Consider the following 13631-nt stretch of genomic DNA (forward strand, 5'->3'; position numbering starts at 1 on the left):
ATTGACAGATGGAGGAGCAAATCAGCCGCGTGCAGAGGGAGAAGAATGATTTACAGAGCAGAATGGAGGAGGACCAGGAGGATATGAACGAGCTGATGAAGAAACAAAAGGCAGCTGTAGCTCAGGTGACTCATTATTATTATTATTCCTATTACATCTTTTCAGTAATTTTTCTTTTTTTTTTTCTTTAAGAAAATCTTACAACTGCTATAGGCAGTCTTGCCTGAGAATAGTTTTCAAATCAAATTAATTAGACGTAAATGGGTATCTCAAGTTAACATCCAAAAAGAATATGTCTTGAAGCTCTTTCTGAATTGAGACATTGACTTATATGGTAGCAAACTACAGGTAACAAAGCAGAGAAAATATTCTTCCTTCATGAAAAATTGCTGCCTAACTATTAGTTGCCCATTTATGTGTTCTGTGTGGCCTAGGGCCGAGTAGCCGGACAGACTCCAGTGCCTTTCCTAGGTTAATAATCGGGCAGTACGCCATCTTTTTTTAAATTTATAATGGTTGTTATTGTATTTGATGCAAAGAAATTTGATACAAGTCAATGCAGAGCAGTTTTAACAAGTCAGAACTTAAATCTTGTAAACTAGCGATGCCACGAGATAACTGTCTACTGAAATCTCTTCCACCCAATTCCCCCATATGCATGCATGCTCGACAGACCATGCATGTCTTGTGAATCAGGGAGAAGAGATAGCCGCTGCCTGGTGCCTCTAGTGGGTTGGTTATCTCCTGAGGTCAAACGGGATCACACATGTTTAAATCCAACATGACCAATCTCTGACATCTGTCATTGGGAGACTCCTACACACATTTGGTGGTCAACCAATCCCACTCAAATCAGCAGGCTTGGCTGACATTCATCTAGCAAGTGTTTGTGGTGAAGCAATGCCAGTTGTACGTATGCCGTATATGCCTATATTGAGCATTCTGCACAATCCTAAAGTACAGAGGGACTGCTGTTTGACAAACATGAACCAAGCCTTTTTTGTGACTACGTGCCAAGCCTCTGGATAAACAGATTTCATGGCCCCAAAGTCTTGAGCCACGTTTAATGCACGTGTAATGTGACAGGTCGTCCATGCACTTCTAAAACATAAAATCTTGAAACCATCACAGTGATGGTAAATAATAGTTAAAATCTAATATTTGAGGCTCAGATGAAACGACCATAGCATGAGATTAGGTCCTTTGGCCGGCACATGTCCATTTGCTCCTCTATTCAGATCTCCGCACAGTGTATCCTCTGCTTGTTTTCATGGTATTTGTGTTCGCCAGAAGATAAAATAGCTATGCTACAGTTTCACATGTGCCTTTTGATGGTCTTGCCCTACAGCCTGGATTATTGCACGTTGAGCTGAATGCTCTGCCTGTTTGAGCAGAAGACGGCCGGCACAAAACCTGCTGCTTACAAACATCGAGTTTAATTAAATGCACAACTTTATCAATAGATTAACTGCTTGTAATGTAAATAAAGCAAATTGATTTTTGCTGCAGACCAGTTAGCTCAGTCTGAGAGCCTTGGGACTTGGTGTGTTTTGTGGAACTCCTTCAAGCAGAGAATATTTCCTTGTATTATTTTGGTGGGGAGGGCATCCCATTCTCAATGAGCAAGCTAACAAACCCTGTCATTCCCTCCCTTAGTCCTCCCGAGACTTGGCTCAGATCAATGACCTGCAGACGCAACTTGAGGAAGCCAGCAAAGAGAAGCAAGAGATGCAGGAGAAGGTAAGAGTCTCCCTGGCCTAGTGCCAGTACATAGCATGCATACCATTACGTTAAGGAACACTCCAGAACAAACTCATTATACTGTGCAGAGCCTGAGAAGTGGTGCATGGTGCAGGGATTGAAAGAACACAGGAGACAAGATCCTTCTGCAGAGGTGGATTGGCCATAGAACTTGCAAGGAAATTTCCCAGTTGGCCGATGCCCAGGGCGCGCTGCCCAAGCCACTACAGAGGGAGAGCTTTTGGGCAATATTTGGTGCTGCACTGTGATATATGGTTCTGATAGGACGGTATTCTGCGCTATGGTATTGTTGACTCAGCCTACTTGTGTTGCCCCACATTGCATCGATTTGGACCCACCAACAACATGGGGCCACTTTTAGGTTTATTTCCGGGGCCACTTTAGGTTTCCAGTCTGCCCCTGTCCTTCTGTCATACACAACCCCCACAAACCATGAACTAGGAAATAAAATAGTTCCTTGACTGTGACCACACTCTCCAGTGACTACTACAACCATGCTACTCTTTGATTAAAATATACTGAAATTATTCCACCTGTTTAAAGAGCACATATCAGCAGGCTCACCCCTATTAAACTAGACATGCTGTCTGGTAGGGTTGTCCTGCTGATTACATTTATACTTGTGTGGTCAGTTGCGGCATTCCTGAGAAAAAAAGACTTTAAAGGGGTTATCTTCCTTTAGAAAAAGGCATTTATCATATAGATAAAGGTAGGGGTTATGGCCAAGCTGCAGCACAGATACGAAGCCGCTGCTGAATTGCAAGGGTGGTCGTAAACATGGAAACGAGCAGCATATAATGTTATGGAAAAATCAATCCAGCAAGCCAAGGAAGCAATATGGACAATCACAATACATTAGTAAGTGCCTTGTATTAACTTTCTCTACATGATAAATGCCATTTGCTGAAGTGAGACCAACCCTTTAATTATTTATGCAAATTAATCACACCAAGGGGTGGATCCTAGCCTCTTCAGGGCACCTTATTTCAGCTTTTCAGTGCCCCTCAGTGCACCGGATTTGCAGACCGTAAAAATGGCTACAGCCGTGTGCATTAGCCCTTCCTTATTCAGCAACATGTCTTCATGTGCATATAGCAGCTATTCAGGATTCTAGGAAAAGTGCCAGCCTGCTGTTAGAGCTGGAAAGGCAGCCAGGGTTTTTTTATTTTTTATTTTTTTTAAGAAAATGGAAAAAATCACTAAATACATGTAGGTGTTTAAAATCCAGGAATTTGGTAGTAGTATGGTATTTCTCACTCATTGCTCCGATTGGCCTGAAACATTGTGGTTAAAATCTTGTGGCAGAGAACAAAAGATACCTTATTTCTTATTCATATTTCCTTACTTTTCCTGTAGTATCATTAAGCAGCATTTAATGTACGGTCCCGGTCGCTGGATAAGTCTCCTTTTGCTGACTATATATTGTACACGTTTTACAGGCCTAATAATTATCTACCCTAAGAGAGCTCGTTAATAATTTGATAAAACTTGAAACACATAATTGTCTTGGGACTAGAACCTTTTTATCTTTTCAGGAAGACTTTTATCTACTTTTTACCTTAATTGCTGCATAAGTTATAGCAGGATTGTGTAAGCAGACAGAGGTCACACTGCTTCCTTCTGAATGCAATTCAACATGGACTGAATGCAAATGGGCTATAGCCAAGCCATGCCGTGTAGAGGGGCACGTTCAGAGTTTATACCAGTCACCATGATGCAGCATAGGGTTTTTGCATTGTTCTCTTATTTATGGCAGATACAAGGAACCCATTTCCATCTGAGCCATGTTTTTTTTTGTTTTTCCACTCTCACCTTCTAAGAGCCATAACTTTTGCCATTTTTATGTCGGTGTAGATTGTTTGTGAGAAAAGTTGTATTTTTAATGGCATCATTTAATATTTTGTATAATATATTTAAAAAAAATGTTAAAAAAATATTTATTGGGTAAAATGGAAAAGTACAATTCCACGATTGTGTTGACTGTGCGGTTTTGGGGGAGGGGAGCTGACAAAAAAACCCAGCATTTTAGGCATTGTGCATCTTTTTTATTTATTTTTTCATTCACCATGCAGGACACATACCGTATTTTTCGCCCTATAAGACTCACCTGCCCAGAAGACGCACCTAGGTTTTAGAGGCGAAAAATAATAATAATAATAAAATTTCATCAGACCTCAGATCAGACCCTCAATTTTAATAAGACCCACAATTAGACCTCAGATTAGACCCCAATGTTAATAAGACCCCCATGTTAGTAAGAACCCCATTCAGAAACTCAGATCAGACCACCAATGTTGGCACCCCTATTCCCACCTCAGACCAGACCCCCATGTTAATGCGACCCCTATTCAGACACTAAGATCAGACCCCCAATGTTAAGACCCCTATTCAGCAGAACTCAGATCAGACTGGCATGTTAATAAGACCCCCATTCAGACCTCAAATCATACGAAAACAATAAATCAACTTACTTTTCCTGCTCCATATGCCGCTGCTCCAGGATCCAGTGCGCTCCTTGCTTTTCCTGCCACACGCTGTGCTGTGACCCAATGCCGCACAGCGTGAGGTCACAGAGTGCTGATGTCACAGCACAGCGTGGAGCTGACAGAAGACCAGAAAGCGGGGAGTGCAGAGCCCTAGGAGAGCTGCATTCGCCTCTTTTTACTGTTCTCCTGTACTAATGAACACTTCCATAATGGAAACGCTCATTAGTATTCGCCCCATTTTTATATGATAAATGTGAGGGTTTTATTTTTTATTGGTAAGCAGCTTGGTGGCACCTTTCTGCTGCAGCTGGTGACAGTTGAAGGATGGAACTGAGCATGTGCTTCTATCTCAGTGAGCAGGACAAAGAAATTAAAAAAAGAACAGCAGGTGGCGCTATATAGATGGATTTCAATGAATAAGGGCTCATGCACACGACCGTTGTTGTTTTGCGGTCCGTTTTTCACAGATTCGTTGTTCCAGATCTGAGTTTTTTTTTTTTTTCTGATTTAAGTGCTCTTCTGTTCCGTTATTCCACAAAACATATACGTGTGGTTTCCGTATGCGATGTTTTTTGCGGATCGGAAAATGAAGCAGTAACTTATTAATCATTAAACACATAAGCAATATGGGCTGGGCATAGCATTTCTACAGTATGGATCTGCGAAATGCGGATGACCTATGGATGTGTTCCGTATTTTTTGCGGACCCATTGACTTGAATGGGGCCTGGGACCGTGATTTGTGGACAATAATAGGACATGCACTACTTTTTTGCTGAACGGAAATACAGAAACGGAATGCACATGGAAAACCTTCAGTTGTTTTTGCAAACCCATTGAAGTGAATGGTTCCGCATACGATCCGCAAAAAAAAATAAAGAACGGAAGCGGAAAGAAAATACGTTTGTGTGCATGAGCCCTAACTCTAATGAAGCTATAATACATTTCTAATTACATGCAGTTATGTGGTTACATAAGTATTCAGATCCAGGCGCTGGTTTGAGAATTGTAGAATATTTATACTGGGACAACTCCTTTAAATAAAAAGTGTCTTGGTTTGGACCAATTTTCCCAATTTTTCACGTAGACCTTCCAATTACTGGGCGCTCACAAACACAAGTGACTTGTACTGATTCATCTTCACCTGTAATTTCTCTGGTTTATTTTCTCTTTAGTGCAGACTTGTGCCAGGTATCATTAGCCAATTAATGGCTGTGGCATATGTAACCTTGCAGCTAAATTGACCTGCTAATTGTTAGATTTTTGCAGTCAACAAGCTTTAGTTGACATTTAAAAGAAACGTAGAAGAAACGAGAGAGAACACAGGAGCCAAATGTAATACTATTACTCCAATGCAAATTGTATCATTGACCTGTAAATTTGAAATTAATGAGGCATCGTCTAATCTATGATAACTCATCCCTCAATTGTCAGGGTAAGCCTTACAGGGATCATCGGCAAGAAGCCCAAAACATTGATCCTGCTTTTTTTCTTTAAGCTAAATCTATATGTTAATATATTAAACCTTGCATCATTAATTTAAAGGATGTTGTGGTCTTTGCATCCATATCTTCAGTGCTCTAAGCTGAGCCAAGAGAAAAATTATGCGGTTGGAAAAAAGCAATTCACCAAGAAGTTAAATTAATGCTTGTGCTTTTAGGTGATAAGTTGTCACAGACATAGAAATATTTTGCATAGCTCATTACCGTCTACATCACTCCAGAGTTAAATTATTCAAACCTCAAGGTTTCGGGGGTGCTTGACATAGAGCAACTATGCACCCGTATTGTGGCTGTGCCTGCCCCCGATAAATTTTTTTTTGTGGCCGGGATGTGTAAACACTGCCATATTCTGAGATTTGTTCTGCTCAGTTGTAGGAGTGTTCTGATAACAAATTGGAGAGTTCCTATGCATTTTTAAAGTGGTTTTCCGAGATTTTTACATCTGATTGGTGGGGGGTACGAAAGCTGGGACCCCCGGCGATCAGCTGTTCGGGAAGGCAGCAGCGCTTGCAGTATTGCCACGGCCTTCTCTTAGCTTTTCTTAGGCCAGTGATGACATGTTCATCGGTCACGTGGCCTAGGAACAGCGCAACCCCATAGAAGTGAATGGCGTTGAGCTGCTATATACCAAGCACAGCCGCTATACAATGTACAGCGTTGTGCTTGGTAAGCACGGAGAAGGCAGCGGCTCTCACAGGAGCGTGGTGCCTTCTCAAACAGCTGTTCGGTGGGGGTCCAGGGTGTTGGACCCCATCGATTAGATACTGTTGACCAATCCTGAGGACAGGTCATTAGTATAAAAATCTCAGGTAACCCTTTTACAATTCCTGAAGACTTAAAGGGGTTGTGAAGTGCTAGTGTGTTGACGATTGGCGGAGTACCGACTTCCAGCGCCTTGCCAATCAGCTGTTTGGACCAGCAATCAAGCAAGTATGTTGCAGCTCCATTTAGATCTATAGGACTGACAGAAGTATCTGAGCAACGTACTCTGCTACTGTTTGGCAGTCCTATAGAGATGAATGGAATGGCAGCATGAATATTTATCCACCGCTTCATTCATATTGACACAGTGGGACACAGCAGTAGGACCCCCACTGATCAGACACTTATCACCTAAACTAATTGCTTTTTTTGCACTCCCATTACAAAATGTTGACGTTCTAGAGCAATTCTCTTGTGATAGATACTGGTTTGTACATTTTTCTCTTATTTCTTGGCATCCATCCATGCCCAAAACAAGTCTAAAAGCTGTATTTGTGCAAGTTCTTTTGCACAGTGAACATATATGTGCAGCTGTGTCACCTGCAGCGTAACCATATGATATGAGTAGCTGGTCACTGCTTCCCACAAGATCAGCACACTCCTCCCCTGCTGTTGTGAAAATTAGAATCTGCTAATTAGCTGCTGACTGTTTAGTCTCTGGCTTAGATTTAACAAAATAAACATATACCCAATAATTGGTTGTACGAAAGGCCTAGATTTTATCACTAGACAATACTGCAGAAATTGTATTGATGAATTTAAGGAATGGTAAAGAATGATTTAGTTTTCAGAAAAATTTGCAATGTAACTACCTCAGTGACCCTTTGGCATCTCTTGATGGCTCTTGCATGCAGTTCATTCACTTCATGCATTCATCTTTAGTAATTAAGAGCCATGTTGATCTGTGTTAGTGAAAGTAAGTAAATAAAACACATTAAGTAATTCCCAGTCAATACCAGTGCAAGATGAGGTGTTGTGCACTGGTGGATTAATACAGGCTTGAAGGAACAAGGCGTCGATATCTTTATAGATTTTTTCATTTTGTGTTTCTTTAGAATATCCCTTCCTATGTAAACCTTGTATTGCTTTTCTTTTCTTTTGTTCACATTTTCACTTGATAGTATTAGGTTTGACCACTATGAAAGCATTAACATGATTTGTCTGGCAAAAGGAAAATAAATGGCAGGCAGGAAAATGTTTGGGATTTGAAATGGCTGGACATGTGAAAATAAGCTGACCTTTAGTGTAAAAAGTGGATGTCTTGATGAGAACCCCTTTATAACATTTATGTTATTGTTGCTTTTATTTTATGTTTACTTTGAGTTTGTTAAAGGGGTATATCAAGATTTTTTTGTTTTGTTTGTTATTCGCCTTGATGAGTATAAAAACGGTTCCTTTGTAAAGTATTAAAAGTTGCCTTCTGTGCCAGTGCAGCACTCCCCAGTGAAGAAATGCTCCTGGCACGTCCTGGATCATGTGCCGTACATTGTGCACTTGATCTGGACCCGGTAACGCCCACAATGAACTGACAACACATTTATGGTCTGTCATCTACATTCCATCACTACAGCACATGTGTTAAAATAAATCTCTCGCTAGTGCCTGTGGTGATGGAGTGCCAGAAGTATAATTAGAGGGGGGAGCAGCGCCAGCCTGGTAGGCAACTTTTAATAGTTATCAATGGAGAATGTCATGTCTCCTGCCCCTCTCCGGTTATTCTCATCAAGGGAGGGGAACATGAAATAAACCAATATTGACATACCCCTTTAACTGTTTTCCCCATGATTGTAGCACACTCGCTCTGTATAAAATAATTTCTCAATCACCCCTATATTTATTACCTGATGGACACATTCTATTTGTCTCAGCAGTTTAAGGGGTTATCCCATGACTAATGTAAAAAATTAAAATCAGACATCTTATAGTACATGGAAACCTCTCTAACAAAGCTAAAACCAGCCCTGTACCTCACATGTATCCTGACGTCTCCCCACTCATTGCTCTGCTAGATTGATATGAAGCTGACGGCTCAAGGGGAGTGTCTCTTCTGCTGCTGCTCAGGGGGCGTGTCCATGATCTCGGCCTATCATAACTCATGAGGCAGTTGAAGGATAAAACTGAGCATGTGCGGCCTTCTCAGTGAGCAGGTCAAATAAATAAGTAAAAACAGCAGGTGGCGCTAGACAGATTTTTATTGAGTAACTCAGTGGCTATGCTAAATTTCTAATTACATGCAATTATAAAAGGATTCAGACCCAGGTGCTGGTTTAAAAACTGTAGAATATTTTTCGTTGGATGACCCGTTTAAACATTTAAGCCATTTTCAAAGAACAGCTCTACAGTGTCCATATAGTCGTGTACATAACTGATTACACAGATACTATAATTATATCATTATACATCCGAAATCACCGCAATGAGTTTCAATTGTCAGTTTTTATTTCTGTGAACTCTGAAAATAGGAAGACTAGGGGACATTTAATATGACACTTTTGTGGCATCAGAAAGTCTCACATTTTTGCTGCAACTTTTCCCCCTACAAACCACTTTATTCACATCACTTTTCTGCTGTGAATAAATACAGAAATTTACATGAACTAGGAGGCTGCTGTACATTTTTAGAGGAGCGCCAATTCTTTGAGAGGTGTGCAGCTCTACATAAATTTTGCCCAGGAGGAATTCAAGACTGGCAAGAAAAGTTCTTTAAATGTTGTTGTGCGGATTGGAAATTTCTAACATCTTGCATTATCCTTTCCTGTGCAGTTACAAGGTTTGCAGAGTCAGCTGGAGTTCTTGGAGCAGTCCATGGTGGATAAATCTGTGGTGAGCAGACAGGAGGCCAAAATCCGGGAACTGGAAACCCGCCTGGAATTTGAGAGGACACAAGTGAAACGCATGGAGGTGGGTGTAACTCCTGTTCTTCAGTGTCAAGGAGGGTTCAGTTACTTGATTATTCATACATCACCCTCTCGTTAGTAATTATGAATATGTATTGGGGTTATCAGATAATGCAGTTAACAAAAAGAAACAAACTAGACACATTCTGTATATAGATATAATTCTAAAACTTGTCGCCTACAGAGCCTGGTAACCCGACTGAAGGAGAACATTGAGAAGCTGACTGAAGAGCGGGATCAGCGAGCCGCAGCAGAGAACCGTGAAAAAGAGCAGAATAAAAGAATGCAGCGGCAGATCAGAGACATGAAGGAAGAGATGAGTGAACTGGCCAAGAAAGAGACAGAAGCCAGCCGTAAAAAACATGAATTGGTAAATAAATCTGTTCTTTGGTACAAGTCTCTTATATGCTACTACTTCATTTACCCACTTACAGCTGTTGTCATAAGTCATTTTACTGCTTCTATGCTGCTGCACTGACCATGCTGTTTATTGGGCCATATGTATGTAGGTAGGTATCTGTAGTATGCCTTATTTAGGACACAGAGCCTTCAGATATGACTTATGCCTTTTTGAAATTTCTTTTTGGATTCCTTGGCTTTTTAGGGGCTTGAAAGCATTGTATGAGATTCAAATTCTGTTTTTCTTTGTCCTTGAAACAGTGCCACTCTTGTCCATGCCCCGTCTCTGGTATTCAATCTCAGCCTTGTTCACTTGCATGGATAAGAGGGACACTAAGGGCTCATGCACATGATCATTTGTATTTTGTGGTCCGCAAAACACAGATCCACAAAAAAAAAATCGGATGACATCTGTCTCACGTCCATTTATTTTCTGATCCATTGTAACAATGCCTGTCCTTATCCGCAAAATGGACAAAATGGACAAGAATAGGAAACGGAATGCAAACAAGTAATTAAAAAAACATTTTTTTGCGGACCCATTGAGAATGGTTCCGCATACGGACCTATAAAAAATAACGAGCGGAAACGGGAAAAAAAATGTTTTTGTGCATGAGTGCTAATTCTGGAAAAAAGTAAACTAAGCTCATACAATTCCTTTACCCTAAGTTCACACCTGAGCGTTTTACAGCGCGTTCAAACGCGCTGTAAAACGCTCAACACATGAAAACCAATGCTTCCCTATGGGAATGGTTCTCACCTGGGCGTTTTACAGCGCGTACGATCGCGCTGTAAAACGCCCGACGCATAATCAAGTTCTTGAGCTTCTTTGGGGCGTTTTGACGCGCGTTTGTGGCCATAGGACACTGCAGTCAATCACACAAACGCGTGTTTACTATTACAAAAAATGCGCATAAAAATGCGCGACAAAAACGTGCGTAAAACGCGCGTTTGAGAAACGCTCAGGGGTGAAAGCAGGGTTAAAGGGCATCTGTCAGCAGATTTGTACCTATGAAACTGGCTGACCTGTTACATGTGCGCTTGGCAGATGAAGGCTTCTGTGTTGTCCCATGTTTATATGTGCCTGCATTGCTGAGAAAAATGTTTTGTTATTGGTTCTCTTCTGTACTGATAATGATCCTTTAGAATAGTTTGAAGGGTCCGCATTGTCTGATTATTATTTATTATTAAAGCGCCATTCATTCCATGGCACTATACATATGAAAAGGGGTATACATACATAATACAGACAATTGCACTAATACAATACAGGTTGTGGACGGTCTTGTATGTATTTATTAGTATCTTGAACTGAATTCGCTGAGGAATGGGGAGCCAGTGAAGGGATTGGCAGAGGGGAGAGGCAGAGGAGTAAGGGGTGAGAGGTAGATTAGTCAGGCAGCAGAGTTGAGAATAGATTGGAGGGGCTAGATGGAAGGCTACAGAGGAGGATGTTGCAGTAGTTTAGGCGGAAGATGATGAGGGCATGTACAAACATCTTTGCAGACTCAAAGTTGAGGAAAGCGTGGATGCGGGAGATGTTTTTGAGTTGGAGGCGGCAGATGGTGGAAAGGGCTTGGATGTGTGGTCGGAAGGAGAGGGCAGAAATCAACGCAGCGGACTTGGTTGACTGGGGAGAGTGTGCAACCATTGATCGTGATAGATAGGTCTGTTGGGGGGGGTTTGAGCAAGATGGGGGGGAAAGGTGATGAATTCTGTTTTTATCCATGTTAAGTTATAGAAAGCGAGAGGAAAAGGAGGAGGATTTGGAAGTTTTGGCATTGTGGGATTCTGAATAGTAAGGTGGTGATGTCTGGACCAGACAGGTAGATTTGTGTGTCGTCAGCATAAAAGTGATACTAAAAGCCATGGGACTGATTAGGGACGAGCGAATTGACTTCGGATGAAAAATCCGAAGTCGATTCGCATAAAACTTTGTTCCAGTACTGTAGCAAGAGCTCCGTACAGTATTAGAATACATTGGCTCTGATGAGCCAAAGTTATTACTTTTCAAAGTCTCGTAAGACTTCACGTAATAACTTCATAAATTGATTTCTACTGTAAAAAAAAAAAACACATTTCCTGAACTTGGGTTCGGTTCCAAGTGGTACCTGCTCCATACAGTATTGGAACAAGTTTTATGCGAATCGACTTTGGATGTTTCATCCGAAGTCAATTCGCTCATCCCTAGGACTGATGTCGGGTTTTCTTGCAGCTTTGCAGTTATGACTTTTGAAGATTGTTTTTACATTTATTTACCTGTCAGTCTCAATGCAATTTAATTGACAAGAAATTCATTTCATAAGGCTAAGAAGGCCTGAGACCACCGAAAGCAGAACCATTCTCAGAGATGGAATGTCTTCAAAGATTAAATGCAATGCAATTTTCAACCTAATACTGTGTAAAAGTGATGGATATGAGTCCAATACCCTGCAGTCTAGAGTCATTACAAATATTCCAGTATACATTCTGTGGTGATGTGTACAGTATAAGTGCTGGGAGGCGTGTATATCCCACCCAGATACCTCAGCTGGGTAAGATAACTGAAATCCAGAAATCTGCAGTGGTTTCAACAAAGTGTAATTTGCTGAGACTGATTTGTCTAGATGTTGTTCTGGGCTGGATTTCATGTGGACTGGGGGATATGTTTGGTAGTGGGATCTGCCAGTCCACACCCTTCCACTACATGTATTGTCTTTTGCCGGAGGTGATCACAGGTGAGGCCTGCTGCTGTAATCAAGGAGGGCTAAAACAACCCTCTGTGTATGACTTGGAGGAAGAAAGGCTGAGGAAGCCTGAGAGATGGGAGCCTGAGAGAGGCTCTGTGTGGTCTCAGCCAGGACGGCTGAGGGGCCACGAGGCTTTGTAAAGCCTGAAGTTTTGGGTGGCCCAGCTACGCCTACGGAAAGAGGGTGGCACGGTCAGAGTCGGGAGGACTTCTGGACCATCTCCCCCCAAGGGTGCTGGTGTGGTCACAGCCTGGAGGCTGCTAGACCGTATATGGCTGAGGAAGCCGGTTCTAATCCCGTGTGTGAACGGCGCTCTATAGGGGAGGTAGAGACAACATGTGTATTAGGTAGAGCCCAGACGGGCAGGTGTTTATTTTCGATGTTTATGTGTGTGATGGTGCTGAAGTGCCAAAATAAACCTTTTGGACTTGAACCCCGTTGTCAGAGAAGTCTGTAATTGCAACCCCACCCCTGAGAGAAAGCACTCTCTTACATTTAATACAACCAAACATTAGCCAATAAGTATTAGCCATACTTCATTATTATTATTTTTTTGTGGAGCAGACCACCTGGTACTGAAAGTTAATATATGTATATTTTTGACGCAGATAAGAGCATATCCCATGCCGAAATGTGCATCAGATACATGTGAATGGGGTTTTTGCAACCCCTTTTAATACATACAAAATGTCCCACTTATTTCAGGCAGGAAACACAAAGATTAGCCCCATCGCAACCGGCAAATCTGTGGCGCATCAGGGTTCAGCCTGATAATTCTGCACAGATTATAATCTGTTATGTAAATATAGCCCTATTCCCTGCTCTTGGCCAGATTAAAGGGTGAAGACAGGATCAGATTACAGACATACACTGTTAATATTAGAAAAGGCACACTACCATAATGACATAGCGGCCCAGATTTACTAATCCGAAAGGTAGCGCAAGTGTAGAAAAACTGTCTAGACCTGCCACAGATTTATCACAGTCGTTTAGGCTGGATGATACATCTGATGCAGGAATAGACATTTTTCTGACACTATGCAAACAACTGATTAGCTTACTTTGAGACAGAATTTTACTCCAGAATTGTGGCACA

The 13631-nt window shown here is 41.6% G+C and overlaps 1 protein-coding gene across 21 annotated transcripts in view; it reads left to right on the plus strand.

Moving 5' to 3' along the window:
• The window catches only part of LOC122930354 (unconventional myosin-XVIIIa-like), a 331901-nt gene that overhangs the window by 277827 nt on the left and 40443 nt on the right, over window positions 1–13631 (plus strand). For all 21 annotated transcript variants that reach the window (XM_044283690.1, XM_044283691.1, XM_044283692.1 and 18 more), the window contains 4 exons: window positions 9–125; window positions 1657–1740; window positions 9274–9411; window positions 9592–9777. In XM_044283690.1, coding sequence (XP_044139625.1) covers window positions 9–125; window positions 1657–1740; window positions 9274–9411; window positions 9592–9777 — 525 coding nt within the window. The remainder of the gene's footprint in view (window positions 1–8; window positions 126–1656; window positions 1741–9273; window positions 9412–9591; window positions 9778–13631) is intronic.

Source organism: Bufo gargarizans, chromosome 3, assembly GCF_014858855.1.
Source record: "Bufo gargarizans isolate SCDJY-AF-19 chromosome 3, ASM1485885v1, whole genome shotgun sequence".
NCBI classification, from domain to species: domain Eukaryota; kingdom Metazoa; phylum Chordata; class Amphibia; order Anura; family Bufonidae; genus Bufo; species Bufo gargarizans.